Raw genomic sequence first — 27,192 nt, forward strand, 5'->3', positions numbered from 1 at the left:
AGGGCTTTTAATGTGAAACATCTGAGCAGGGAGTGTTGAGTTTAATTAACGGTAGCTTAACAGCGATAAACTTGATAAAATCAAAGCAACGGTAAATAATTAGTGAATGCAAATAGTTTTTCTGTCAGCTCATAGTCAGAGCATCAGATTGTGAGTGGGACATGTCTGTTGTTGTATTGCTGGATTTAGTGCTGTGAAATTGTACATTGTGCTGAATTTATCAAGACAAGAGGTAAACATGGAGGTAGTGTGGAGTTTGCATCAAATTTAAAGCAAATTAAAAAGGGAGCAGATCAGAAAAATGTGACGTTTTACTAAATGTCCAAAACATGATGCAGTGATGTTAACTAATAGCACTTGTTAGTCATTAGTCCTTTGGTATTGTTTGTCTTTTAATTAGTGTCCTGCTTGCTCCTCTTTCTAGGATCACCCAGAGTTCAGGGGGCTGAAGGGCCTCTGCCAATTCCTTCAGTTTATCCCCTTGCCTGACGAGGTGTTGGACTTCTTCAGGCCTGTTGCTGGGCAGATTATTCAACTGCTTAAGGGCAAGGCCTTCCTGCCTACACTCAGCTCAGGTATTACTCACAAATTTAAAAGTATAGTGCAAGTATACCATCACTGCGAGCTCAGCATTGGTATACTAGAAATTGATAAAACTGTATCTAAGCCTGTAAATGCTTTCTCTCCCAGATGGCAAGGTTGTGTACAAGCTGCCGTCCCAGGTGGCCGTCTGTCAGGACGCGGTGATCCGTGAGGTGATTGGAGGAGATGAGCTTGAAAGACATCTGTCTCTGTCCTATCTCCATCCGGGTTTGAGCCCTGCCCCACCCACCTCCTTGCTCACTCACCTGGGAGTCAGATACGTGCGGGGTTCAGATGTTACCACGGTAACCACAGCCATGGCCAAGGAGCTGATGAGGGTGGAAGGCATCCATTCAGGTATGTGCACTTAGACTGTGTTTGAAGAGAGAAAGAGAAGAAGTCTGATGGATAGTCAGTCCATGCCACTACAAATGATGACAGAGCTCAAATGATTATAACTGCCGACAGAATGCAACATGTGCAATATGTAATGTACTATCATTACATTTATGCTGATACTTACACAGCTACAAAAAGTTACAATAATTTACCAAAAGTTCAGATGCATTAGTGGGTATAATATGTGGGTATTCAGTGGGTATATTATGTAGTGAGAGGTAATATCATATTCAAAAGAAAAGACATTGTCATTCATACTCTCAGATCCAGTCAGATTTTGGCTTATCAAGCTGCAAAAATCTGATATTTAGAAAAACCATCCATGTCAGATGTGTGAGTTCTTTGGATAAACCCTGACACAGCCACTCACAGTTATTAGCAATATTGAAAACACGACTTAATTTCTTCAGAATGTGTTTTTCATTAAGTTTTCGACACCATCCCTGTGTCTTTTTTTTTAGATGGTAGTCTGCGACAGCTGGCCAGGCTGCTGGTTTGCAACTTTCGAGCTCTGGAGCATGGCTACGGAGAGGCAGACTCCATTTTGCAGACCCTCAAGGATCTACCCATAATTCCCCTGGCTGATGGACGTGTGGTGGCACTAAGTGGGGAGGGGGTGTTCTTTCCAATGAAAGAAACCGAGACCAAGAAAAAGAAAGGTCAACCTCAGACAGGTAATTTATTTTGAGCATATACACTAACACAATCATATCATACTACAATTATTTATTCAATTTATTAAATTCCAGAACATATTATTATAGTTATTATAGAAATAGTTAGCGGTGATATCTTGGATATCATACACTTCAGATGCTAATTTGGTATCCACCCTTCCTATGACAAGTGTGGATCTGTGACATGTTCTTGGTGATTTGATTGCAAAATGATTTTTTTGGGTGTCTCCATCAGAAAGGATAGAATAATTTTGCCTCACAACAACTCACAAGTATTTTCTGTTTTTTTGCAAGTATTTCATTTAGTTACTGTATGATTTGAAATTAAAATAATGCTAAATCAAACCGATGTAAAAAAAACACATGCTTCTTATTATTCTACATGACAACATTTTCACCATATGATCTATCTCACGTAAAGGTGAGGGTGCCAGTGCAACGTTTTCTTTGTGTGTAAGTGTGGACACATTTAAAGTAAAACAATGATGTACTACAACTGAGGTTTTATTTTTGTAGCTTGGGAGATTGGTTCTCTCACCAAATAAATTGCTGAGATTTTCTGTCTTTCAGTGCAGATTATTTTTACACAGCACTTGCAAAGAATTGCACGTGCATGTGCCTCCTGCCTCTAAATCAACAATGACAACAACAAAAAAACCAATATGGCAGATAGAGAAGGAAAAGCAGACAGAATTTAGGGCAGTACAGTTTCACAGGTTTCCAGTTTCTAAAAATGTGATATACTGATGTAAAAAAATACATCAGATAAAACAGATAAATATGTATCACCTTGGTGATTGTGCAAGGTGTAGATGTAACACTCTCCATGTGTGCTCAGAAAGCTCAGCCATGAAACACTTGCAAAAGATTGTGGTACTTCATGAGTTAAATAAAAAATAGCACTTTGAATTACATGATACATTTGGATCAAGACACTCCGAATAAGCAGATGCATTAATTCCAGCTGTAGAACAGATTCAAACTATCTATCTTTTCTGATGTCTGAGTAGTAATAGAACCAGTATATGTCAAAGTCTCTGAACCCTGTGAAAGGACCTGCTTCAACAGCTTTGTCTGCTCTGCTAGAAGTCTGTACATTCACAGACACTGAGGGCGGCAAAGTAAGTGTATGACAAACTTGATCTCTCTCTAAGAATAAGCAGACATACAGCCACTCACATCAGAACATGCACACACAAAAGTGGAGGAACGCCACCCGTGTTGTGCTTCATCACATTCAAAAACAGTACCTAAAGCAGAGGTTTGGAATGGAAGGCATGAATAATTGATTTTCACGCTCTGATGTAAGCTTCCTGGCACTGCAGTTTGCTGGCTTTAATAATTGTGTAGTCTAAGTGGTTTGGTGTCTTTATAAGCGACTCAGACTTCTTATGTAGGACTTACATTTGGTTCGGCTGTACCTTCTTACCTTGTTCTACCTCCACACTGCTTATCATCTCGCTTCAGTGCTTCACATGAGCACCACTGTCTTTAAGTCAGAAAAATCAGGTCTAGGGACTGATCAGATCAGGCAAATAAACTAGTATGTTACTTTCATTAACTTTCTATAAGAGGTCAGTGGCTAAATCAGCTTTCTTCTAATTCATTGTCTTTTCACAGGACCACTGTCTGCACTATACAAGGATGTAAACGTAGTTCATCCCTCTCTGCTGAGCTGTGTGGAGCCCCTAGAAAGTCAGCAGGTTCAAGAGCTGCTTAAAAGACTCGGAGTTCATGAACTGGAGCCTCAAGAGGTGTTGGAGCAGCACATCTACCCATCAATACGGAACAACAAATGGAAGGTAGTGTGCTGAATATACTGGATCAACTGGGTTTCTATCAGTGTAAATTGTAAAGTGTCACAAAAATCATTTAATGCTAATTTTACATAGCAAGTCTTGTGCTTAAAAAAAAGTATTTCCGATTGTATTTGGCTTAAAAGTCTTTCTTTCTTTCTTTCTTTCCCTCTTTATTTCTTTCTTTTCCATTCTGTGACCCTTTCATTCCCCACTGATTCATCATCATCGTAACCATCAGTCGAAGCCCGAGGCAGTGGTGGTGAGCTACTTGGTTTTCATCAAGCAGCATTCCTTCTCAAACCAGGAGTACGCCGACATTGCAGTACCCGTCCTTACCAGCAGGGGTCTGCTGTGCCCAGGACTGGACAGGGTGCACTTCTCTGAGGAGTACGACAACATCAACCTGCCAAAGAAACTGCCTGGTACGGAGAAACCCACGGTTCTTGATGCTAACACACACACACACACACACACACACACACACACACACACACACACACACACACACTGTGTCTGTAATTTAAAAAAGAAAAAAAAAAGTTGATGCAAGTGAACCTTCTGCTTCTCCAGCTGTTGTTCATTGTCTGTATTGGCTCTAGAAAACCAGTAAAAAGACCCAAAATTATGATGAAGGCTTGTTTCCTTCTGTCCCCAGCTGCTATTTCCCTTTTCTGCTATGGACATGTTGAACATCAGCTGCGAGTTTGTTTGTGTAGGTGTATGGTTGTATGTGTGTGCGTGTGTGTGTGCGTGTGCATTTTATTCTGTGAGGACAGTGAATTGTCATTACGTTAGGGTTTGCCTCCATTGTTATGGTTAAAGAAAGCATGAAATGCCAGGAAGAATTGAACAGAGGAGCGCGTGTGTGTGTTATGTAAATGGTAGTGGAGTGGACAACGTTTTATGGAAAATGGATCAGAACACTTGGCCTACACTTGAAAGAGACAGAGGGGCTAAATTCACAAACTAATGTTCTCTTTACTGTGTTTCTGCTCTTCTGCCCATTTAAAAACATCACTTAGAGCATTTTGAAGCCAAAGTGTTTTTACGTTATTGAGGGTACCCTGCTATTGAGCTCTAATAGAATTATGCTTGTTAACTAGGGACATCCTCGTAATGTTTTTGTGCCCATGATCACGATCTGAGGCATTTAATGTTGAGTATCTCCCGATAACTATTCCCATCCAGTACTTATATTTTTCAATCGTGCCATGTTACAATTGCACAGTTAGAGTGCATTAAAGACAGGAAAGTGTGACCCGTCACATTTTTAAGCGTTGTTCTTGATGACAACCCTGCATTACAAAAACAGCCAGCTTCACAGATTTATGGTAATGGGTTTTTTTTAGTTTTCTTTTTAACAAAATAAAAAACTATAAACATCCTACACACTTTATGTTCCAATTTATGACACAAGGAATTGGAACCTTTATCATGCTAATGTGTTCAAAGTACCTTCAGCAAAACTCTGGCATTGTAGACATGGTCTTCTTTTGTTTTCCATCTTAAAAACAATTTAATGTGTAAACTAATGGCATTGGCAACATTTTAGGCACTTGTCGATGATCTTGTTTATGACATTCAGTGTATGACAGACCAAGGGTAATATAGCTGCTACCAGTTCTCTTTTTTATTGAATAATCTACTAATTATCTTCTCGATTAATCACTTAATTTCAGTTTATTATCATAAAAGACAAAAAAGGGAAACTATTCATATTTGAGAAGCTGGTAACCCAAGATTTTTTGCTTAAAATTCTACTTAACAGTTATCTTTTATGCTTGTCAAAATAGTTGCTCAGCTTACCAATTAATCAGGTAATTGTTTCATCTCTTATTGAGTTACTGTAAAATATGCCTAGATAACCTCAAATTATTTTGCCCCATTTTGTTTTCTATTCGGCTTTTCTGAGGAGGATATGTTGCAAGTCAGGCCTTGGCTCTTTTCACCATCCACCATTGCCAGAAACTCTGAAAGCTTTGGTTCTGCTCGTATTTGATAAACAGTGTAGCAGTTTACCTTTTGGCCAGAAAACAGTGCAGGACATTCCATGTGAGATTCAATTGGTTACACTAATGCGTCACCTGGTTTGATGCTCCTTTGATATCAGAAGGTTTGCATTGCACTTCATTCCGTCCTGTCTTTGATTCCATCTGCTTACTTATTTTGCTTTTTGACTTTGATCTTAGACAGTATTTTTCTTGATATTTTTACTATTACTTTTTCTCCACCAGGCTGTGATTGGATCTTGCTGAGTCCCTGCTATGTGAAGACAGATGGCGATATAGCAGGATGGAGAGAGCTGTTCAGCAGATTGGGAGTCAGAGACGGTCTCATCATCCGCAAAGAGAGACAAATGCTTACTGCTAAAGAACTGGTGAGGAGGACATTGCTGTACTGCTACCTCAGCATTTTAGAAATCACAGTCAGCTCATGCTGTAATTATGCAGTTATATTGGCACAAAAAGACTAGATCGAGGTAATGACAGCCCCACTTGTGAGCACAGATGATACAAGGCTATGAATGTGTTGTGTAAGGACACAATATTTACTGGTTGCGTGGTAACCCGAGGCCGAACAGAATCTTCCTCTGCATTCAAAACTAACTGTGACTGATTAAAGGATGAAGATACTAACGATTATGAGTCACTCAAAGACTAGAGATCAATAGCTGCTTTGAAGATGAGCGGAATAAGCAGGTGGCTGATGGGACATGTCACAGACGGAGCTGAGGCTGCGCAGGTCAGACATTCCTGATGCCTGTTTTAGCCTGGGCTACAGCTACAAGGGATAGTATGTGGATTTGTCATGATACCATGAGTCACTGTGGGACTTATGCTGCCTTCACGTAATATTGGAAAGATGGTAGTTTCATATTACCTACTTAAAAATACAATACATGTCAGGTGGAAATACTTGGGAAATTACTGTAAAATTTCATATTTATTTCAAATGAACATAACCAAACAGAACTGATTTTTATCACATTAATCACTTCATCAAATCTTTTAATGCAATGGCAGGACTTAGTTTCCAGCTGGCTTTCTTATATGTATAAATTTCTATTTGTTATACAAAATAAGATTTTGTATTTCATAATTTAATCTCATTTTTTATACAATTACATAACACGACTTAGTCTAACGTTCAACTCACAATGAGTATTTTTATTGTTATAATGCTTAAAGGTTGCCTGTGGAGCTATAGGACTCTAGTAGCGCTATGGAGCAGGTTGAGTGGGTCTTCGTTTTGTTTATCTCACGCACGTCCACATGGATGCACATGCAAGTGATCCGATACAGTCCTACCAATGGTGTCACACTGTTCCACTGATCAACAGGTGGAGGTAACACACCAAGATACGCTGCTTTGCACCAGTAAAGGCAGGGAAGGAGACTGCAAGCTAGTAAACATGGTTGTAAACAATACTTGATTTGAAATGATTCAAAAATTGGCTTTACTAATGTTTATTTGTTTGTTTGTTTTTACAAAAATTGGCCTCTGTACTAAGCTATTAATTAGATAAGTTAATGATTAAATGGTAAAACAATGAAAGCACTGTAATTAAAACCATTAATGTGTGGAGAACTGATTAAACAAAACAGGTGTTGAACCAATCAGGGGTTTGCAGTAAGTTAGACATTGTAGGACAGAGAGAACAAGTGAATTTTGAAATGGGCTTTTTTAGTGATGTTTTTGTGTGTCTGTGTGTGTGTGTGTGTGTGTGTGTGTGTGTGTGTGTGTGTGTGTGTGTGTGTGTGTGTGTGTGTGTGTGTGTGTCTTTGTGTGTATGTGTGTGTATGTGTGTGTGTGTGTGTGTGTGTGTGTGTGTGTGTGTGTGTGTGTGTGAGAATTCAGGGGATGGATAAGTTAAGACAGAAGGTGACAGGTGCTAGCATATGTAGCGTTTTGGAGGTCAGGGTGTGTACTTTGAAATCGGCTCTGGTTTATATGGGCAGCCAGTTGACAGAGATCAGGGACAGTGTAATGTGATCACATCTTTTGGTTCTGGTTATTGTAGCAGCAGTATTTTGAACAAATTGGAGGATTTTGATAGAAAACTTACATATATGTCTTACAGAATATAATTGTAACACATTTGGGAAAAGTCTGGAAGACAATTTATGCGCCTGTATATTTCCAAGTTGTCACTATTAACTGTCAAGTAATTCAAGTTATCTCCATATGATATGACTCCAATTCAGCAGCAGTATGGGTTTTGTTTAATCCTTACTCTTTCCCCCCCTCCTCCTCCTCCTCAAGGCCTCCAGCCCCTGGTCAGTTGAAAGTGCAATGTGGCACCAAAATCATGGGGAGGGCTGTGTGATCGATGACTACACTTGCGAGGAGTTTCATGCCCTGGCCACAGCCCAGCTGCCTGGCTCCCTCCTCCTGCAGCAGAGAGAGGCCTTGCTGGAGCTGCTGGCAACCAACTGGGACACTGGGTAACACACACATTCATTGTCACAAACTCACTTACGTATTTCTCCTCCTGTGCCGTGTTCTGTCCAGTGAATATTCTCCCATTTGAGGAACAGGTGCATTTACTGGATGTCTGTTATGTTTAGGAAACTTAATTGTTAGAGATAATGGCTATGTTAATGGAATTGGGGTTAGTCAGGGTCAGTTAATAATTCCCATAATTTCTACTGTGGCCATTAAGTGATTACTGGGGGTAAAGTGGAGACATTGTTTGACAGTTAAATGTTATTTTTTTCCCTGGGAGAAAAGCTGTGACACGCTAGCCTTTTGTTTGAGTTTGACATCGCCAGAGAGATGAGTCTGGGGATTAATAATCTGGATTTAGTTGTTCTCAGTGCTGCGCCAACCCTTGAGTTACTGTTATAGATTTGTGCATGTAGAGGACAGCAGCTCAGGTAAGGAGGTCACCCAAGCTCACAGACTCACACTGGTGAACAGTGCACACTGCCAGTGCAAGTGCAGTATGGGGGTAAAGGTTGGATTGTCTCCTGTGTGACCTGCCCTATCAGCCACTTCTGTATATCGCAGTTGGATGAATAATTAAAGGATCACACCATTGTCTTTGCATGTTTTAGATCATTCATAATTTTATACTTTACATGACTGCCAACAATTTCCCAATGAATAACATTAGGTTTTAGACTCAAGCTGTACACATTATGCTTTTCACAATGTCCACCTTTACTTTTTATGTGTCTTTGTCTGAATATTCAGCAACATAGTATATGAAAAACAGTGCTGATCAGCACCAGACTTTTAAGTGTTGAAGGGTGTGGCTCTGAACAAGCCCTCAAACACATCATACTGAAATTCAAATTAACTAACAGTTTTGGCTGTCTTACTTATGTTATCTTAATAATAACATGATATAAATAATTATTGAACATTATTTCAATATTATTGACGTGAATATACTTTTTGGAACTGAAAGAATGTATTCATCCTGGAAGAGAAAGGTTATAATTGATGAAATATTAGTTGAATAGCATGACGTCATCAGCTGAATAAAATGACCAGGTGATGTGTGATATTTTAGAGAAAACCCCTTTGATTCGATTATTTCAGTAAACATAAAAATAATATAACATAGCTGTAACTATAATAATACTAAGTATAATAATAATAATAATAATAACTACTTAATAAAGATCATTGGCTGTTTCAATCATATTGCACTAGACTGGAAATGCTGTGAGACATTAAAACAATACAAATTCTAGCAGGGAACCACTGAGGGAAACAGAAGGGTAAAATTGTGTAACTTCTCAATTGTCTTGTGGTGTTGTGCTGAACAGAGAGCCTCTGTATAGTGACTTTATAAAGCATCCTTTAAGTTGCTGCAATATTCTTCACTCCTGTCATTATTTTCCTGTCTCACTCATTAAGACATTATCACCTTTTTTGTCACTCTTCTGCTCTCACCCTCACTGTTTTGTGCCAGGTAGTCTCCCTCTCTGGTGTGTCAGATAAAAGAGTGTGAGTCAGTGGTGCAGATTTTACACCCTTTTTTCCCCGGAGGTTAAATTTCAGACACAAAACATCAGTCCGTCCCTTTAGGACGAACACAGTTTAGTGCCTAAAAAAAGGGCTGGAAATCATTCAGAAATAATCCCCAACATCTCAGTAGATTAACCTAATGAGACGTAAACCTAGTTGGAAGATATCTGATCCTCCGGGTATTCATGCAACTAAAGTGACATTCATAGGGCTCAAGGGGAGAAATAATCTGCATACAACAAACACAATCTATACATCCATAATTTTTATACCTACTCTTATTTTCGGGGCGATACATTCGATTAAAGGCAGTAAAAACACTAAATTGAGTTGCGTGTCTATCACAGGGCAAATGGAAACTACAATGACTTCTGTTTTCTTTAACTACAGTTGTGTGGGCACACGTGGAGTGTGCACTGGTCAGTTTGAGCATAGATCAGAGCTTCTCAGTGCATTTATCTGTGATCATTAAGCATGTGCAGTGCTGCTGAGTGCTCTATATTCTGCAAAGGAAAGTAGGTCACACCGTCCTGCCACTTTGTTGAGTCGTCATTAGTGACTTCAAGATCACTGAGCTACAGCTGAAGATGAATAGTAATCATAGGATCTCTAAAGTTACATGATAGTGTATTAAATGCATCTTGTCAAAAAGGTGGTCATTGTGTGGTAGCAGCTGTTCTGTTACTTTGTTACCTCCCACTGTAGAGAGGGTTTGAAAAACTCTCCCAACATTATTGACCACAACCTCTCTCATTCTTTCAGACACCACTACTCTCAGTACCTCACAGCCCAGGTGGTTGACAGTGACGGACGAACAATCAAGGCAAATCAAGGCGCCAGGTCTTCCTTCTATCACTCCTTGTGTCATCTTGAATGGGTGCCAGCCTATCGCCCGCGGGAAGGAGAACAGCGCGAGACAAAGTACCTTTGTCCCAACTCAGTCTACCTGACCTCACCTGAGGTCACCAGCCTGTTGGGGACTCATGTCTATTATGTGGACATAGACCCCAGCGAGTTCAGCAGAGCTCTAGGTAAAGATGTGTCTACTATCTCTGTTAGCTTTAGTTATAGGTGATCCCATATTTACTGCAGGTTATTTTGAGTCATTTACATAATAGGCAGCCTGTCACTGTCTTGTTCAATCTTTTAGGAATGAGACAGAGTATTTCAGTGGAAGCTCTGATTAACTACCTGAAGGAGTGGTGTGTCAAACCAGAGGCAGATAACAAGGAGCAGAGACTACCTGAGGTTGAGTCAGAGGGGGCCAATTTCACCTCCACGGTTCATCACATTCACAATGTCTACACCTATCTTCATACAAACTGTCCCCAGAGCAGCCTGAAGGAGCTGTTCCAGCATACCCCTGCTGTATTCATAGAGTACAACAGGTACATGGTCAGCTGTATGCGCATAACTTCTCAGGTTCATGTTAAATTCCAACACTTGAAGCCATAGGTAAAACTTTGCTTCCCCAGGCGTACTGACGACTGGTGTTCAGGATGCTTCTACCACCTGAAGGAGGTGTGCTGGAGTGACACAACAATGATGTTCCAGCGCTACAAACAGCTGACTCATGGACCAGACAGCTCTGTTCAGGAGCCGAAAGTCCTGGCTCCCTTCTACAGCCCTCTTGAAGGCATGAGAGACTTCTTCATCAGAGTAAGCTATTCTTTTGCTTTTTTCCCAAAACAATCTTTGTCTCTGTTACTGTTAGCTCAAGTAATTTCCCTACATGTATAAAATGTTTGTCGACTCACGATTCTTAGACTAATTATGCCGTTGAATTGACTTTTCACTCAGCCCTGTCCCTGATTACGATGGCAGATTTACGAAACAATTTCTTAGTTATTTTTGAAACAAAGATCTTTTGAGTTCAGATAGAGATAGATAAAAGCAGGCACCTAATTTCAAGCCGGCAACCGTCAATTGTGCTAACAAAAATGACAACTTTATCATGTGTAGGTGGCTATCCAGTTAAGCTAAGGTTAGCTCTATGAATTGATTTCCAGCTGACTCGCTTTAAAAAGGGAACCCTGGCCAAGGGGTCTTACATATATGTGTGTGTAAGTATCTGTTTGTCTGTGTGTGTATACACGAACACATACTCACACACACACACACACACACACACGTATACAGCCACAAAATTAAAAGTGGTAACTGGTTTCAGTGTTGTGGCTGATTGGTGTACATAACCCTGCATGGCTGCTTAGCTTTTACTTGTCCCAGTTTTCATCCTGTTTTCTCTTTTAAAATTACAAGAAAAAAGGCTTTCGGGATTAGGACTAACTGATGTCTCTGGCAAATGTAACGCTGTCTCGGATGACAAATTTTGCTGGGGTTGCTGGAGTGTAAACTTCCACAAATCCAAGAAAGAGCAGAATAGACTTGCTAATGTTAGCCTAAACTCTGATTTCAGGCAGGACTGGTTTCCACACTGTGGATGTGCTAGGCATGAACAGGAGTTTTTTTCTAACATAACCTATATCACAAGCAGTAACAATGTGCTTCCTTGACCTTGGATATAATGCTTGGTTAATACTATAGGTAGTAAGCTAGTAAGCAGGTCATTTTAATGTTTGCAGCTTATGTAAGGGCAGATAAACACACAGTTTAATTCATTCTGTTTACTTTTCTTCTTTTATTTTTGTTTTTGGAAAGGCTACAGAAACACCCTCCAAACTCTTTAAATACTGAGTATCTCTCTCTCATAAACATTGCTCCAACATGTGGGGATACCAGCTTGACAGACTGTGTCTTCTGTTTTAATAGACTTATACCTGACTGTTTGTAGCACATTTTTAGACAAAACTACACCATTGCTAATGTAAGCTATGCATGCATCTGTGATTATGCACCTCATGTATAGCTGCTGAATGTGGATGCCAGCCCCAATATGAGGCAGTATGTGGGTTTGTTGGAACTGATCTGTTCCTCATCTCCCATACCAACTGCTGAAGTGCTACAGGATGTGTCGGTGCTCTATGCCAGACTTGGTAAGGACATTCAGATTGCCAGTCTTTTGTTTCATAGAGTATCTCACATTCCGTGACTCTCACATTTCCTTACTTTTCATGTCCAACTGCCTGCAGCTCATTATCTCTCAGCTCAACAACTGTTACATTTCCCTCCTGACTAGATTTAAACATTATAGTACATTATTCCTCTGTCCCTGACTTTAGATATAATATAATATATCTTTATATCTTCAACAGCTCAAAAGTGTAAAACTCAAGTGTCTGGAGAACAGGAAAACACCCCTCAGTACAACCTTAATACTGGTTACTGCTCCACTTTGAAAGGTGAGTAAAATGTACACGTTCATTTTACAAACACAATACACCCTTCATTACCTCTTCAATCTGTGTGTCTGTCAGGCTTTCTGTTGGCCTGGCTATTTACGGCAAAGTATTTGTCACAAACAGGCATCATCCACTACCTCTCAGTGCAGCACATGTTTTGAAAGCATCTTGGGAAAATTTGTTGCTACAGTCTGGAATTACTTACATTGGAAACTGAAGGCAGTCAGTTAACTACAGTTGTAATGTAACCAGGGACCTTAGGAAACACAATCTGAATGTGTGTGTTCTCACTGTTAGTAGTTCTCAAGAGGTCTGCCCCCAAGAAGCAAAGTTTCTATTTTTTAGTGAAATGGATGAACAGAAGGGGAGGTGCAGAGGGTGACACATGAGGCAAGGATACTGCGTTGGGTGAAAGGGACAGGTGCATATTGATATTCTAAAAACTACAGGACATTTGTTATTGTTGTTTAGCTTGCTGATCTGCTCCGTTACTCCACATGGGCAACAGTTGCAACAGTAGCAGTGGCTGTGACACAGGGTTCATGGTGACTGTTAAGGTACTTTAAAACCCATAGTGCCCGATTGCTGAAATTTGCATCATATCTCAGTCAGATGGACATGAAACACTTATTTTTATATTTAGTGAACCAAAAAACTCCAGAACTTGCCTGAGAATCATCATGTTTTTAAGTTTTTTTTTCCAGTATCAAAGTAACCCAGTGATGGTGATGGACATTGAGAGACATTGCATTCACCTAAATCTAAATTAACATATGTTTGATGTATGTACTGCATTTTTCATCTTTCATCTCTGAATGATGACTTGTAATAATCAAGGAGCAGGTACAATGGTGCAGCTAGGAATAAAGACAGAAACTAAATTCCTACAACTGATTCTTACTTTCCCGTTTTGCCTTGTGTTCAGGTATGGTGTCTGATAAGAGGGTCTTCCCCACCAAGGATAACACCTGGGTTAGTTTGGCACGCAAACCCATGATTGCTGACAACAAAGAGCTGGAGAAGATCGTTAAACCTCACAAACAGGTCTGCCTGCTCAACATGCCACCAGCAGAGAAGAAGGCTGCTCCCAGGAGCAAGACTGGGAACTTTGGTATACTGCTGCTTTGTTTTTTTTATATATTTAGTTGTATGTGTTAGATGATTAACAGTTGATTACTTTTGATTATACCCAATGGGAATTATTGCCAAACCTTGACAGATATAACCCTGGTTAAACCCTGATTCTGGCTGTTGGTGTATAATTGCCTGCCAGGTCATACAGTGCCAGGAGAACGAGCAAACACCGTACCTACCTTCAACGAGAGGGATCGAGCAATGTTTCTGAAGATCTGCGGTATCCGTCCACTGTCCGAGTGTGTCAAGACTGAGCCTCAGACTGAGAACCTGAGGCCCTGTCCGTCCATGCAGGCCATGGTGCGCTCTGTCATCCCCTACATCCAGAGGTTCCTCTACCATCATGACGAACTGGCTGACGTCTACTCAGACCTGATTGAAAACAACATAGGAGAGAAAATCAAGCGCCTTTACTTTGCACAGGTCAGAAGATCACAACTCGTTGGTTTAAAGCAGTTGTTTGGAACCTGGAGGTAGTTCCCTATTTGGGTGTTTCACTAAAGGCCTTGTTGAGAATCTCTGACCATGATCGCACCCACCCAAAGGAAATATTTATCATTTAGCCCTTTTCAGCAGCAGGAGCTTTCTCTTAGCTGCTTACCTTTTCACTCTCTTTCCCTGTCGATCTGTCAAGTCAGATTTACTAACATGAAAGCTCAGAGCAAATTTGCAGTCAGCCTGTCATTCCTTGTGCACTTTGTGTATAATTAGAGGCTGATTTACTTCGGCAGGAGCTTATTATCCAGTAAGTGCTTGGGACTACTGTCCACATGCAGTCTGCAAGGGTAGAAAAGATCAGTAGGTCCAATTGCTGATGGATATTTCTGAGATCATCAAAAAAAGAAATGATAATGAAATAGTCCTGATATCCCCTCAGTGTTCTTATCTGTACTGTAACTGTCTGTCCCTGAGCAGTGGGGATTGGTTTGTTTGACTGTGGTTCATTCAAACTCTCAACAATCTCCAATACAAATAAATACCGCTCTTAAAGATAAATATTCTTTTTTTTTTTCTATGGAACACACACCTTAATGCCAGCAGAATACAGCAATAATTATCATAAAGTATACACATCTGGACTCTTGATACATTATGTCACCTGGAACCAACTGTATGTATGATTTATGTTGTTGTCTGTTTGTTTACAGGTGGGTAAGCTGTACATTCGCTACCAGCTGGATGTTGGTGACATGGATGAAGCTGTGGTGGAGGTGCAGGATGTCATCTGTCTGCTGAAGGATGAGAAGGAGCTCTACATCCAGAAAGATCACCTCTCAGCCAAGCTGGAAATCTGCAGGTTTGTGTGTGATGGAAAGAGTAGCAACACTAACCTCTGCTCTGAAACGGATTACTGTTTGTCTAAATGTGTCCAACAAAACAAAGTTATCATTTTCATATTAATAGGTTGATTGAGAACACATGGTCTTGAGTCACAGTGACCTTCTTCAAGCTTCAATTTATTCTCTCCTCCTGTTTCAAGTGTATGTAAAAATGTGATTAATTAGAAAAACGGCAATTGAATATGTTTACTTATAAAGTAGAAATGAAATCAATAAGCTGTGACGGAGTGGAAAAATAGCCTTTCTTTAGTGTCCTTGAAACTAACCGGGATCTCAGTATTCTAAGCATTCACACTTGTGACATGAAGTATGATGTATACAGGAATTTTCAACATAAAGTGGCCAATATGAGGGTTTTGTAATGAATAATATGATTATAACTACAGAACAGCAAGCTCTGAAACCACTTAAAGGTTCATGATTTTAACCAAGTCTTAAATTCTTATAAAGGGTTGTTGGGTGAGGTTAACTTTTTAGGACTAGAATTAAAATAGTTTTATATATAATTATATTGATATATAATTAATGAGAATCATGCAGAGCAGGAATTATAACAGCTAATGAACTAATAACAAGGCTGGTTAGGGCTGGGTATTTGGGAGACAGAGACAGAAATGTGTCTATACATTTACCCTACAATATGATAATAACTGGGTATTGGCAGATAGCCTGAGTTAAGGTAGCAGATTAGTTGTTGGGAGAGAAAATATTTTATCCATACACTCCAAATTTTAAATAATACTCAGTGCTATAGCTCTATCAACAAGAAATCAAACATTACAAAGCCTCATCAAAAGAATCATTGTGATAAGATCCATTGGGTGCCCATACCTGTATGTATTTTGGTGAATGTGTTTGTCTTGCAATACCTTGTAATCCTGTTACGTTTGTGTGTTTCAGGGAGCTGGTGAAACTGTTCTGCACAGAGATCAGCCACAGGAAAGATCTGATGCATTTCCTGACTGGCCTGATAACCTCACTGGATGTAAGTGATATATGATCCCTTCAAGCACTGATCACTAATCCATATCCAGTGAAAAGGGTCATTGCTTGCTCATGGTCTTTCATGCTGTCCTTCTCTATCTTATCTATCACACACTCAAACACACAAACTACCACCACCACGGAGCTGACCATAGCTAGAATTAATAGGCCATTTCCCTGGAGGGAGTCACGTTTACATTACAGGGCAACTAGCTCTCATCTCTGTAGACCAGCGCGGCACCATAGACTCTGAACTCAGAGGCTTCAACCTTGATCTCTCTCTATTGAATATCCTATCTTGTGTGTTTTTTTTTTTTTTGTGCAACAGCTGCTTCGAGACATGCAGCAGATTTGGGCTGCATTATATAATTGACACTGAAATCTGTATTAGATGCAGCTGACTGTTCAATTTAAGTTCTGTATCTGGCTTTGCTTAAGTCAATAAAATGGAATATTTGACTGTTTGATTAAACGTTTTTAATGATGTGATTCTGCAGCGTAACACCCATTTAATAAACTGAAGTCAGACAGATGCAGATATGAGAGGCTTAGTGGAAACTGCGCACAGATCTGCCTCTTGACTTATTATATCCGCTTATTACTTTAACTTTTAAATGATTCCAGAAAATTGATCAGACAGTCACTGGCAGTACATGTTAATTAGGTCATCAACATTTTAACAAGAACATCTGCCAGTGCCGCTGTTAGCCAGAGAGTCTGAGAGGAGAAACCCAAAATCTACTCAACTCTAGTCTTATTATCTAGTTCTTTTTTTAAATAAACACCTCAGTCAAAATCTTGAATGGATCAGTTCTGTATGTTAATCCTCAGTGTCTGTAATGTAGTTAAATGTGGGAAAGCCCGCAATGCTTCCATTCAGTGGAAGAGGGGAGGTGTGAGTGTAGGACAAAAACTAATCTCATAATTCTTCCAGTGAGAATAAAATGAATCATGAACTTCAAATATTCTTGGAAAGCATTCATAAAATCTTTAATATAAAACAAGTGTAATATCCTGCAGCAAGATTAGGTCTACATATTGTCACCACAGTGATTAACTCTGTTTGTGTCTGCAGGACCCGGGGGCTCTGAGGAGATGGTTGCATAAAGAGGACATCAGAGAGCTTCCCAGTAAAGAGGAGCAGTGGGAGGTCCCAGAGCCACCCAAACCAGACCTTTACCTGGAGAGAGGTACAGACGTGTTTTTATAGGTGTTGGGAGCACTATTGCGTAACTGAAAACGCTGTATAAAGCCTTTTAGTGCTCCAGGGGGAGCTATGTGAAATCTGATAAATTGCCTCAACTGATGTCACTTGAGTCACAAGTTTAAAAATGAAAAAAATCTGGAGGTGTAGAGTTAGAAAGAAGTGAGCTTATCAGACCTCTGTAGCCTGCTCCACATCTCTGCTGCAGGCTAGAGGCTTGCCGCCACATTAGCCACTTCCAGCATAACACACCAGAATCTCCAACCAAGCAGTCAAGTTACATTATGGGTAATGTAGGTGCCAGGTTTTGACAACGAGGCAAAATGCATGGAATAAAAAGACGATATCTCCGCTCAGTTCAGTACATTCAGGGGTTTTGCCACTCCAGCCTTACATGGTCTGGTTTGACCAGTAGCTTATGGTGACCAGTGTTAGAAAACTTGAGGTAGATATTGCTGTGTAATTGACATGTTAGCTTGTCATGGGTAAACATTTCACTGGTTTTATCACAAATGTAAAACAAGAAGCTGACACAGCGTACCTTACCAGGAGGCGGGTGTGTTGTTTTCTGATTGTGCTCCAATTCCACTCCTTCTCAGATTGTCAAATGATGACCCTTTAAATTAACGGACTCAAGAGAATCAAAGAAAATGATGGAAAACCTGACGTGCGTGTAACTGATTGTCCTGTAATTGCCACTTGGCCACAGCAGCATAGTCTTGCTTGTAGCCCCCTTCCACAAGACCAGCTAAAGGATAATGCTGCTGTTGTTCTATATTTTTCTTATGATCAACAAATTGCATAAAAAGACCCAAACAATAATGTGTTAGTCTGTCTATCAATACTTTCTGACTACCCTACCCTTTACATTTGTTCCTCCTAAGGATACGGTCTTTAAAAAGCCGGTCTAAAATCCTGTTTCATTTTTAAAAGGGCTCTGTAATTTCCTGAAACAGCTGGATGGAGCTCTACAGCACACAGACAATATTTGTTAAAAGAACAATTTATTGTTGGTTTTTGTGTAGTATGGAAACAGACTTTCCCTCTAAAGGACAAGGTTGCTGCTATTATATGACCTATATGATCCCACATACACCATCCTGCTACTTTCAATACTCAGTAGCACACCAAATCCACGACTGAAAATAGTCCCCACCAAATCATCCCAAAATTTGCTGAAAACTACAGTGAAGAAAACTTCAGTAGGAACCATTGGGCTCGGGACCGAGAGCCACAGACAAGGTGGGGAAGTCAGAAATTGTTGAGAGATGGACTAAGGCCATGTCCACACCGCTGTTAAAGTGTACAGAATGTTGGGAAAATACCCTGAAAAATCCAAATCTGCAGCTCAGTGTTAACGTGTGAAAGATTCAGAGTTGGATGCAGAACATCAGCATGTAACTCGGTGCTATAACTGGAGCATGAGATGACTTCTAACAAGACAGTGCAGCTTTTTCTCTGAGTCTCTGTGAAAATGACATCTTACATCTGCAGTTTCTCCAATTCTCTCTGTGACACTTGTCCCGATTTCCATTATCATTTCATAATATTCAAAGTGTTTTTCTTCTCAGTCTCAGCCCTGCCTAGCACACTCCTTCTACACACACACACACACACACACACACACACACACACACACACACACACACACACACACACACACACACACACACACACACACACATACGCATAGAAAGATAACTGGTGTGTTTCTCACATATGCTAATTTGGGTTTGTTAACTGTTGTGTGTGGCAACATAAAAGAGCAGCTGTTGCCAGGGCTCAAAGAGCGAGAGGAGCAGATCCCTCACTGCAGCAAAGAGTGCGCACACACACATACACACACACACTCTCTCTCTCTCTTTCTCTCTCTGTCTCTCATACATCTAAAAGGATTAATATGATCAACAGACTTTTTGATCACAAAATCTGTTTTTATGGCATAACAGCATCAAATCAGGCTTGCATGTGATTGCTGTTTTACAGCTTTATCCTATCCTTTCTTTTTCCTCGTTTTTGTTTTAACTCTTGAAAATGTTGTACTTCAGTGCTATCTAGGAGTTACTCCTCCATCAGCTCCCCAGAGGAGCCATCCCACCCTGCAAAAGAGGATGGGGAACAGACGCTAGTTTGCTGGCCTCCTCGAGCATCTATACTGAATACAGGAGGCAGTCGCGCGGGTACGTCACACAGCTGTTCAGTATAAAGGAAAAAATGGTTGTTTTAGCATCGTAATGTCATCCACATTTCCCATTTCTCACGGTTTCTGTATGCCAACAGGTCAGGCTGATGGAGGTGTAGTAGAAGCCATCATGAAGATGTGGCCGCCTCCTGCCGGGCCTAAAGACAGAGACCCAGAGAAAGAAGTCGCGCACAGAGAAGGCAGCCATGTTGTCCCCCAGAGTCCCAGCAGCTATGAGGGAAGCCAGCTGCACAGGAGCAGCAGCAGCATACCTACAGACCAGCCCATTCTTCAGAGAGTCCTCAGCCATCCAGGCCAACCTAACCCTGCTGCTCTGTCCACCAACGTCAGCACCACACAACGACCTCCAGGTTACACATTCAAGAAACTTCTGTCTCCTACTGCCATTGATTGTGTTTGTACTGGTTTAGGGTTACGAGGAAAGATCCTGTAAATGTAATTGTTGCAAGCAGAAAATTGAACTTAAAGCTGCACCAATCAATATTTTTATATTTATTATAGATCAAATGTCTTTGTGTGAAGGGGGTAGCTCATAGTCAAAAACCCTAAAAAGAACATTAAGTACTAAATTGCAAAATTCTAAATAGCTCTGCAGAGTGTTTTAGCCTCTTTAAACTCATTGTTTGGTTTTTGCAGACCGTGAACAAATCAACCCCATTTCCAACTGTTTTCATTGAAAAAGCTCTGATGTAGTATATGTACTGTACACTACCTCCCCAGCACCAAATCAGAGATAGACAAAGTAAGGCACTAGCTGGTGAAGAAGGATGAACTGCTAGCAGCTGAAGTGCCAGTTATTTCCTTTAGGAGTTGTTGAAGACCAAACCAGGGCTAAACTTACATTCATCAGGTTGCCAGAGACGTGGCTCCAAATGAATGCTAACGTTGCTCCGTGACTGCTGGACATGTTAGACATAACAATAGTATTAGGTGAAATTATGTCCATGTTGTGTTTTCAGCTTCTTCTGCTCCCCAGAAGTAACTGGAAATTACTGTCACCCTGCAGATAATACAGAACTACTAGCAAATGCTTGTTAAGCTTTGGTGGTTTGTAATAGAATAAGCGACCCTTTTGAACCTTCACTGGCTATAAAATTAATACTGACAGTGATAATATTTGGTGGATATTACTGGTTTTATTTAATCTTTGGTGTGGCAGCTTTCAAAGCTAGGCACAGCTTACATTTACAATGAAAACAATGCAAATCCATCCGACCAAAACCAGGTCGCTCTTAGTAAAAATAGTAGAGTTTAGATTTCTGAGCAAGTCGTATTCAGAATTTTTTTTGGCTTATTTAAGGCTACCACGCATTAGACTTTGAACATTTCTGACTTTTCTCCCTCTCCGAGTGTTTAGAAAAGGCAAAACCTTCTCACATCAGAATGATTTTAAGGTCCTATAATCACACAAATTATAGGTTAGTGACGTTATCCACAAATTCCACATGTACAACACATCATAAAAATGCGTAATTCTTTAATCTGGTCTTGTCTGTCACTAGCAGAGTGCAGTCAACAGAGTGAGATCACTGAGTCTGACAGAGCTGAGAATGGAGAGGAGAACCTCACAACTCCCAGACCAGCACAGAATCCTCCATCTGCACAGCCTGCTGAGACAGTCAGCAAGCAGCCCACTCCAAACAGCCTGTAGGCTTCTTCTCCTGATCCCACACTGTCTGAAATATTCATGTAGAAAACTAATGTTGATTTTTACTCAACATATAATACCAATTCCCCCCACCTGCTTTTTCTCCCTTTCCTCTCTACACCGGTCCTTCCCTTTTCTCTATCAGCATCGTCCCTGAAGCCGTGGTGCTTTCCAGCACGTTTCAGGGGGCTGCAGTCACTGTGGACACTCAGCGTCCTCCTCTGAACCTGGACTTCCCCCACTGGAACAAAGTCCAGCCTCCACAGGCCACTCTGGAGGACATGGAGCTCACCTGCCAGAGACCCACCACTGTCAGTACACTCACTACATGTGATGGTTTCCCAGGGGTTGAGTCTTAGCAAGCTTTTCTAAACTCTGCTCTTCTTTTCCAGGTGGTGTTATCCGACGACCCGATGGACGTCGCAGCAATCGGTGAGTGGGGAGAGCAGCTGGTCAACTCCTTCCTGTGCCACTGGAGGGACAGCAGTGACCCTGGACGCCCCGCACACGTCCTGTGGTGCAATCAGGGCGGAGAGAGCGGCCAGCCCTACGACTTCAAACTTACTTTCGGACCTGCAGGAGGGCCGGGGGTGGTGTACGTGGAAGTGAAGTCGACTATTAAGAAAGAGAAGTCATTCATCCATCTGTCTGCCAATGAGCTGGACATGGCACTGAAAGAGAAAGAGAACTACCACATATTTAGGGTATATAGTGCAGGAGATGCCCAAAATGTTCGTCTGTGTCGCATTCAGAACCTTGCGCAGCATCTTCACACCAAAGACCTGGCACTTTATCTGTTTGTATAAGTTTAAGTTTGTGGAGGTATTTGCACTGTTACACACACCATAATGACAGGCTCTAACTTGTATTTTACGTGTTTCATATGCCTTTTTAAAGTTTATCCTAACTGCACTGATTTTAGTTCTTTTAAACATACCCATGAAGCTACCTACTGTATGCTCCTTACTTTGCCTGCTTGTGAGCAAAAGACAAATGTTGCACATTCCTTTCTCATTTGTCTGTAGAAAATATTATTTTTATTGCCAACAAACTACACACAGATGTGCGTTTTCTAGTCTATGTGCTATTTTAAAGTGGTCAGTGGAACAACTGGATGTTTTTAACCCTTTTTTATTCCCCCTACCTCAACTTTACTCTAGCATTCCTTTGAAATAAAATCTGTTTTTGTCGACTGAATGACTCTGAATGAGTTTGACTCATAGAAGACACACAAAGCCTGTTTTTATTCCTTGAATAAGTTTACAAATGGTTCTACAACATCTGTAGTAATGAGGGATTCTGTCACCTTAACCTCACTGACAGATGAAGTGATTACAGCTGCGGGTTCAGTTAAATGAAGTAGAAGTGGAGATGACTGGAAAGGTCCCTCACAGGCTCCCATCATTCCTAGGAATTGTTCACTGTCACAGTGAACAGGCTGTTCTTTGCTAGTGTAGGCACACAGAACCTCTATATGGTGCTCTCACAGCTCATCCACTCATCTTTAACCACTTACAGGGCTACTTTTAATACAATTTAAACTCTTCAAGGAGAAGGCAGTCTGACATACTGTCAAGTTCAAGCCTGACCCACAGAAACCTGCAGTGGCAACCTACCAGCTCCACATTTTTTACCCTTTAAGATAAATCAATGCATATTCCTTGGGAGGCAAACAATAAAGAGCAATACAGAGAAAGCGACCAAGCATAATAAAAACCATCTTTCATTCTGTGGGGAAAAAAAAGAAATGTCCCATTCTTATTTTTCTGAGACCCTGGAGGTCCTTGGACTTGAATCGAAGTCTGTGTAGTTGCCATAAGACTGTAATCACAGCAAATCAGGCAACTTTATACCCATATGATGAGTGTTGGCAGAGATTTCCGAAACAGCCTCTGGGGACGGCACCTCCCTAGTTTCATCCTATGATGCAAGTTCTTGGTAACCGGAGGGCTGTTTTCTACAAAGGATCGGTCATGGGGAACCCTCAGACACAGCGTATACTAAATGAACCAGTAGCAGCATGTTTCTGATCGGAGCAGAGGCTATTCAGTCTTAAGCTGTTTAGCGTAGTTCTGCAAAGGGCTCGGGGAAAACAGCTTCAGGCGGTTTCATGAAATCCAGTGCAGTATCTTACAGCACATTTCACAGGACTAGTGAAATATAATGTCCCCATAGAGAACGTGAATAAACATCATCCAGTAAGATAAAGTCACCGCAGTGTTGTGGACTACAGACTGAATATGGTACTGATGTTTTGTTAGAGATACAGATAGTGATATTCAGCCGTAGCCATGACACGGAGACGACTACCTGGTGATATTTGTTTTTTTTTTTTCACAAACACCTCATTTGTATGAAGTGGGACTCCTCTTGCACCACATAGATGCCCCCTCTGTGTTGGACGCATTCAGGTCCGGCTCGTAAATCTCACCTTCCGAATTTTCAAGTCACAAATAAAACGTGTAAAGAAGTGATTTTGGATTGAAACAAAATGAAACGTGACACGGGTTCGTTGGCAATTTAGTTGAATTATCAACAAAATTGTATTTATCTTTATCTAAACCTTATTTCAAGCCCCGTTGAGGTTAGAAGCCTCTCTTACAAGGGAGATCGGGCCAAGACGGCAGAATAAAAAGTTGCAGACAAAACAATTCCAAAACAGAGAACAGACAAAAACAGATACTGATTCTAAAATCAGGCTGACACATTTAAGCGTGGAGTCATTTATCATAGACATTATAACAGACAGCGGACATTGTATGTCTTGTGATCTGAGATAGTTGTGAGACGAGTAGGCCGAGACGTGACGGTATTCTGACCTTATAAATAAAAATATACCAATGACTCAGTCGACGCATGGACAGGGAAGGCCCAACAACTCTGAAACATGAAACACAATATGCTAGAGTGAATTCTAGTTTGGTCCTAAACCTCAGCGTGCTATGATAAACAGTGTCCAACATGTGGGGACATTGCACTGATGCAGTCACATACAACAAATTGCCATAATCAATATCTGGTAAAAAGGTGGCGGCAACCAGCCTTCTTCCAGCATCAACAGAAAAACGGGACTCCAAAATATAAAACTTCACTTCACTCTAGGTTTATTTACACGATTTGAAACATGTTGCTCGAGCCAGATATTTACAACAGGCAGCAACTTCTATTGTCCTGTGCTGAGCTGTGACAATGTCCACAATATCTACAGGCGTCCTCCTAACCTTAGAAAGCAACATCAACTTTTCTGCAGTCAGCGCAGGGTTGAGATGAGTTGAATGAGCTGACATCCTAAAAGATTACAGCTAGACTGTATTATGAAGGGCATCGGTTAGAGAAGATCTGCGGCTGTACAAAACCGTATTATCTGCATAACACTGACTTTTAGTTCCATGTACATTAAAACCTAAATTTTTTGAAGACAGAATAAAAGTGGGCCAAGCACTGACTCTTGAGGCATGGCAATTTAACAGGTTGTGGAACTGTTTTGAAAAAAAAATGCCGCAAAGAGGATGTCATTTAATAATAATAATAATAATAATAATAATAAAAAATCATGTTTGCTCTAGGGGGGTGATGGTGCAAAAAGTGGCAGTTGTCACAATGAAGAAAAATAATGAATTTGGAAATCATATCAAAGTGAACCCTTGCTTTTAAATTATCTGGTGAACTTCAATCGTTTTTGTTTTTTTTTACTTTGTCCCCAGAAATGTGGCCACAGCCAGGGGATGTTACGCACTTGTGGTTGGAAGCCCTACATCAGTTTGCTTTTAACGTGCGGGCACTCTCGCGCCCCTCCGTTTACACATTTCCGACAGCCCGTGAAGGTAGCATAGTCTGTACAGAGACAGCGGGCCGCGGCGGCCCCCGGCGGAGCGGCGCTGCGATTGGCCAGAGCGGTGAGGAGGGGGAGGGCTTTTCTCCCCCTTCCGCGCCTCGCTACTGGCGCCCCGCTCCTCCGCTGCCTCCCCTCTCCTCTCCTCCCATCCTAGAGGACGGAGCGATGCGGAGACAATAGGACGCAGAGCCGGAGGAGGCTGCAGGATGCTCGGCGCCACATCCGCTGACACACGGCTGCTCCGAGGCTTCGCACAGGACACCGAGGTCAGGCGCTTCTCCCGGCTCACCGGGGCTCGTAGCATCCCGTTTGTGCACCGACAGCCTGGGCTGACAGGGCGGACTCCACAGCCTCCGTATGGGAACCAATTGAAGGGTGAGTGACGCTTCATCTGTCCTCACCTGCATCCTGACCAGACTGCATCTGACTCACCGAAGAATCCAGCAGTTAGTCTAATACCTGGGATGCTGTACACTGCGTTTGCTTGTATTCGGTGCAGAATCGATTGGGCCCATTCTGTGCAGCAGCACACACACTGAAAACAATGCTGTGATTGCGCCTTCACGGTGTGTCCGCTGTTGTGTTATCCTATTGGGTGTAGTGGAATTTGTGTTATCGATCCCAACCCAGCCCCTTGCGCCCCCCTTCCCTCCCTCACCCTAACCATGCATCCTGTATTTTGGGGGCAGCCAGGTATCTGCAGCAGCAGCTACTGTGTGTGTGTGTGTGTGTGTGTGTGTGTGTGTGTGTGTGCGTGCGTGTGTGTGTGTGTGTGTGCGCGTGTGTTTCCCTGTCAGAGCTCTGTTACACTAAGTGACAGTGAATTTCCTCAGAGTCAGTGCAGTCTGAGGACACACTGCAGGTGGGATCCAACATGACGTAGCCCCACAGGACACCGAGCAGAGGATGTCTTCAGAATGAATAAAAACATAATATTTACATCCTGACTGGCTAAGTCCACATGCGGGTCTCTATGCTGGCAGCCATTTTTGTGCCTCCTTAAAAGAATTAAGTGTTGTAACAAACTGTTTCTCCCCGTGATGTCGTATGGTTTTTGTCCAGAAATTTCATTACTAGTAATGAAATTCTCCATTGTTTAGCGGAAGTCAGGTAGGAGTGAATCACCTTGTAACTGATTCCTCTTTTAGTGTAATCTTCTGTTGCCTTATGTATTTGGAGGCACTGTGGGAGGTTTCTTGTTGCAGGCATGTCTGTGTGTGTGTGTGTGTGTGTGTGTGTGTGTGTGTGTGTGTGTGTGTGTGTGTGTGTGTGTGTTTGTATGTGTAAAGCCCGAGACACAGCTGATCAAAGTGAGTTTAAGCTCCTTGATGGCACATCAAGAGCAGACACATCACACATCACACACACAGACACGCACGTCTCACACACACACACACACACACACACACACACACACACACACACACACACACACGATACACTCCAGCATGATGAGTCACAGATCACAATGTAGGTCACACAGACGGTCCGGTGCTCAACAAATCCTCACCAACGGGTGTCTCGCTGGCAGCAGCGGAGAGTTTGGCTGGACTTGTCCCCCTCACATCATAGTACAGCTTTCGTAGGAAAATTGGAGATGTCCTGATGTTGCTTGTGCACTTGTACACAGACAAACAATGACGTTTTATGTAGGTGCAGTCTCAGTGCTGCCCCTCAGAGTCCACTGTCCGCTCTCGCCATTAGGAGAATATTAACGATATTTTCAAACATACAGTGTATGACAAAATGGCAAATGTAGGCAAAATGACGTTAAGATAATCAAACTGATGTTTAAAGTAGACCACTCTGCTCCACTTTTGTTCTGTGTGTGACACCAAACTCTCCATTTGTGTAAAAGAAAACCTTCGATAACTCCTTCATTATGTCAGTTTTTAATTACAGCTTTCTCTGGGTCATTAAGTTGGACGACACAAATTTTTAGAATGCTAACATGATATGGTTCTATTATGATGATACTAAGTTTAAAAAAAAAGGTAATATTCAACAAAGCCTAGTGTTAAAGAGTCTGACATTTTGGGAGATACCTTTATTTGCGCTCTCTCGTGTCTGTTTGTCAGATATGAAGCTAGAGCCAGGAGGCGATTA

The 27,192-nt window shown here is 41.4% G+C and overlaps 1 protein-coding gene across 6 annotated transcripts in view; it reads left to right on the forward strand.

Moving 5' to 3' along the window:
* The window catches only part of wu:fj29h11 (protein NO VEIN), a 45,807-nt gene extending 23,393 nt beyond the window's left edge, over positions 1-22,414 (forward strand). For 5 of the 6 annotated variants that reach the window (XM_040135425.1, XM_040135430.1, XM_040135428.1 and 2 more), the window contains 22 exons: positions 425-575; positions 691-939; positions 1,443-1,655; positions 3,279-3,460; positions 3,696-3,879; positions 5,692-5,834; positions 7,721-7,902; positions 10,199-10,467; positions 10,587-10,824; positions 10,912-11,095; positions 12,306-12,432; positions 12,652-12,738; positions 13,664-13,849; positions 14,012-14,295; positions 15,021-15,169; positions 16,113-16,197; positions 17,272-17,386; positions 19,449-19,580; positions 19,681-19,953; positions 21,106-21,250; positions 21,397-21,562; positions 21,644-22,414. In XM_040135425.1, coding sequence (XP_039991359.1) covers positions 425-575; positions 691-939; positions 1,443-1,655; positions 3,279-3,460; positions 3,696-3,879; positions 5,692-5,834; positions 7,721-7,902; positions 10,199-10,467; positions 10,587-10,824; positions 10,912-11,095; positions 12,306-12,432; positions 12,652-12,738; positions 13,664-13,849; positions 14,012-14,295; positions 15,021-15,169; positions 16,113-16,197; positions 17,272-17,386; positions 19,449-19,580; positions 19,681-19,953; positions 21,106-21,250; positions 21,397-21,562; positions 21,644-22,057 — 4,158 coding nt within the window. In that variant the 3' untranslated portion in view covers positions 22,058-22,414. The remainder of the gene's footprint in view (positions 1-424; positions 576-690; positions 940-1,442; positions 1,656-3,278; positions 3,461-3,695; positions 3,880-5,691; positions 5,835-7,720; positions 7,903-10,198; positions 10,468-10,586; positions 10,825-10,911; positions 11,096-12,305; positions 12,433-12,651; positions 12,739-13,663; positions 13,850-14,011; positions 14,296-15,020; positions 15,170-16,112; positions 16,198-17,271; positions 17,387-19,448; positions 19,581-19,680; positions 19,954-21,105; positions 21,251-21,396; positions 21,563-21,643) is intronic. The other variant, XM_040135429.1, reaches the window with a different exon arrangement.
* The last annotated feature ends 4,778 nt before the right edge of the window (positions 22,415-27,192 follow it).

Source organism: Xiphias gladius, chromosome 9 (assembly GCF_016859285.1).
Source record: "Xiphias gladius isolate SHS-SW01 ecotype Sanya breed wild chromosome 9, ASM1685928v1, whole genome shotgun sequence".
Classification (NCBI taxonomy): domain Eukaryota; kingdom Metazoa; phylum Chordata; class Actinopteri; order Istiophoriformes; family Xiphiidae; genus Xiphias; species Xiphias gladius.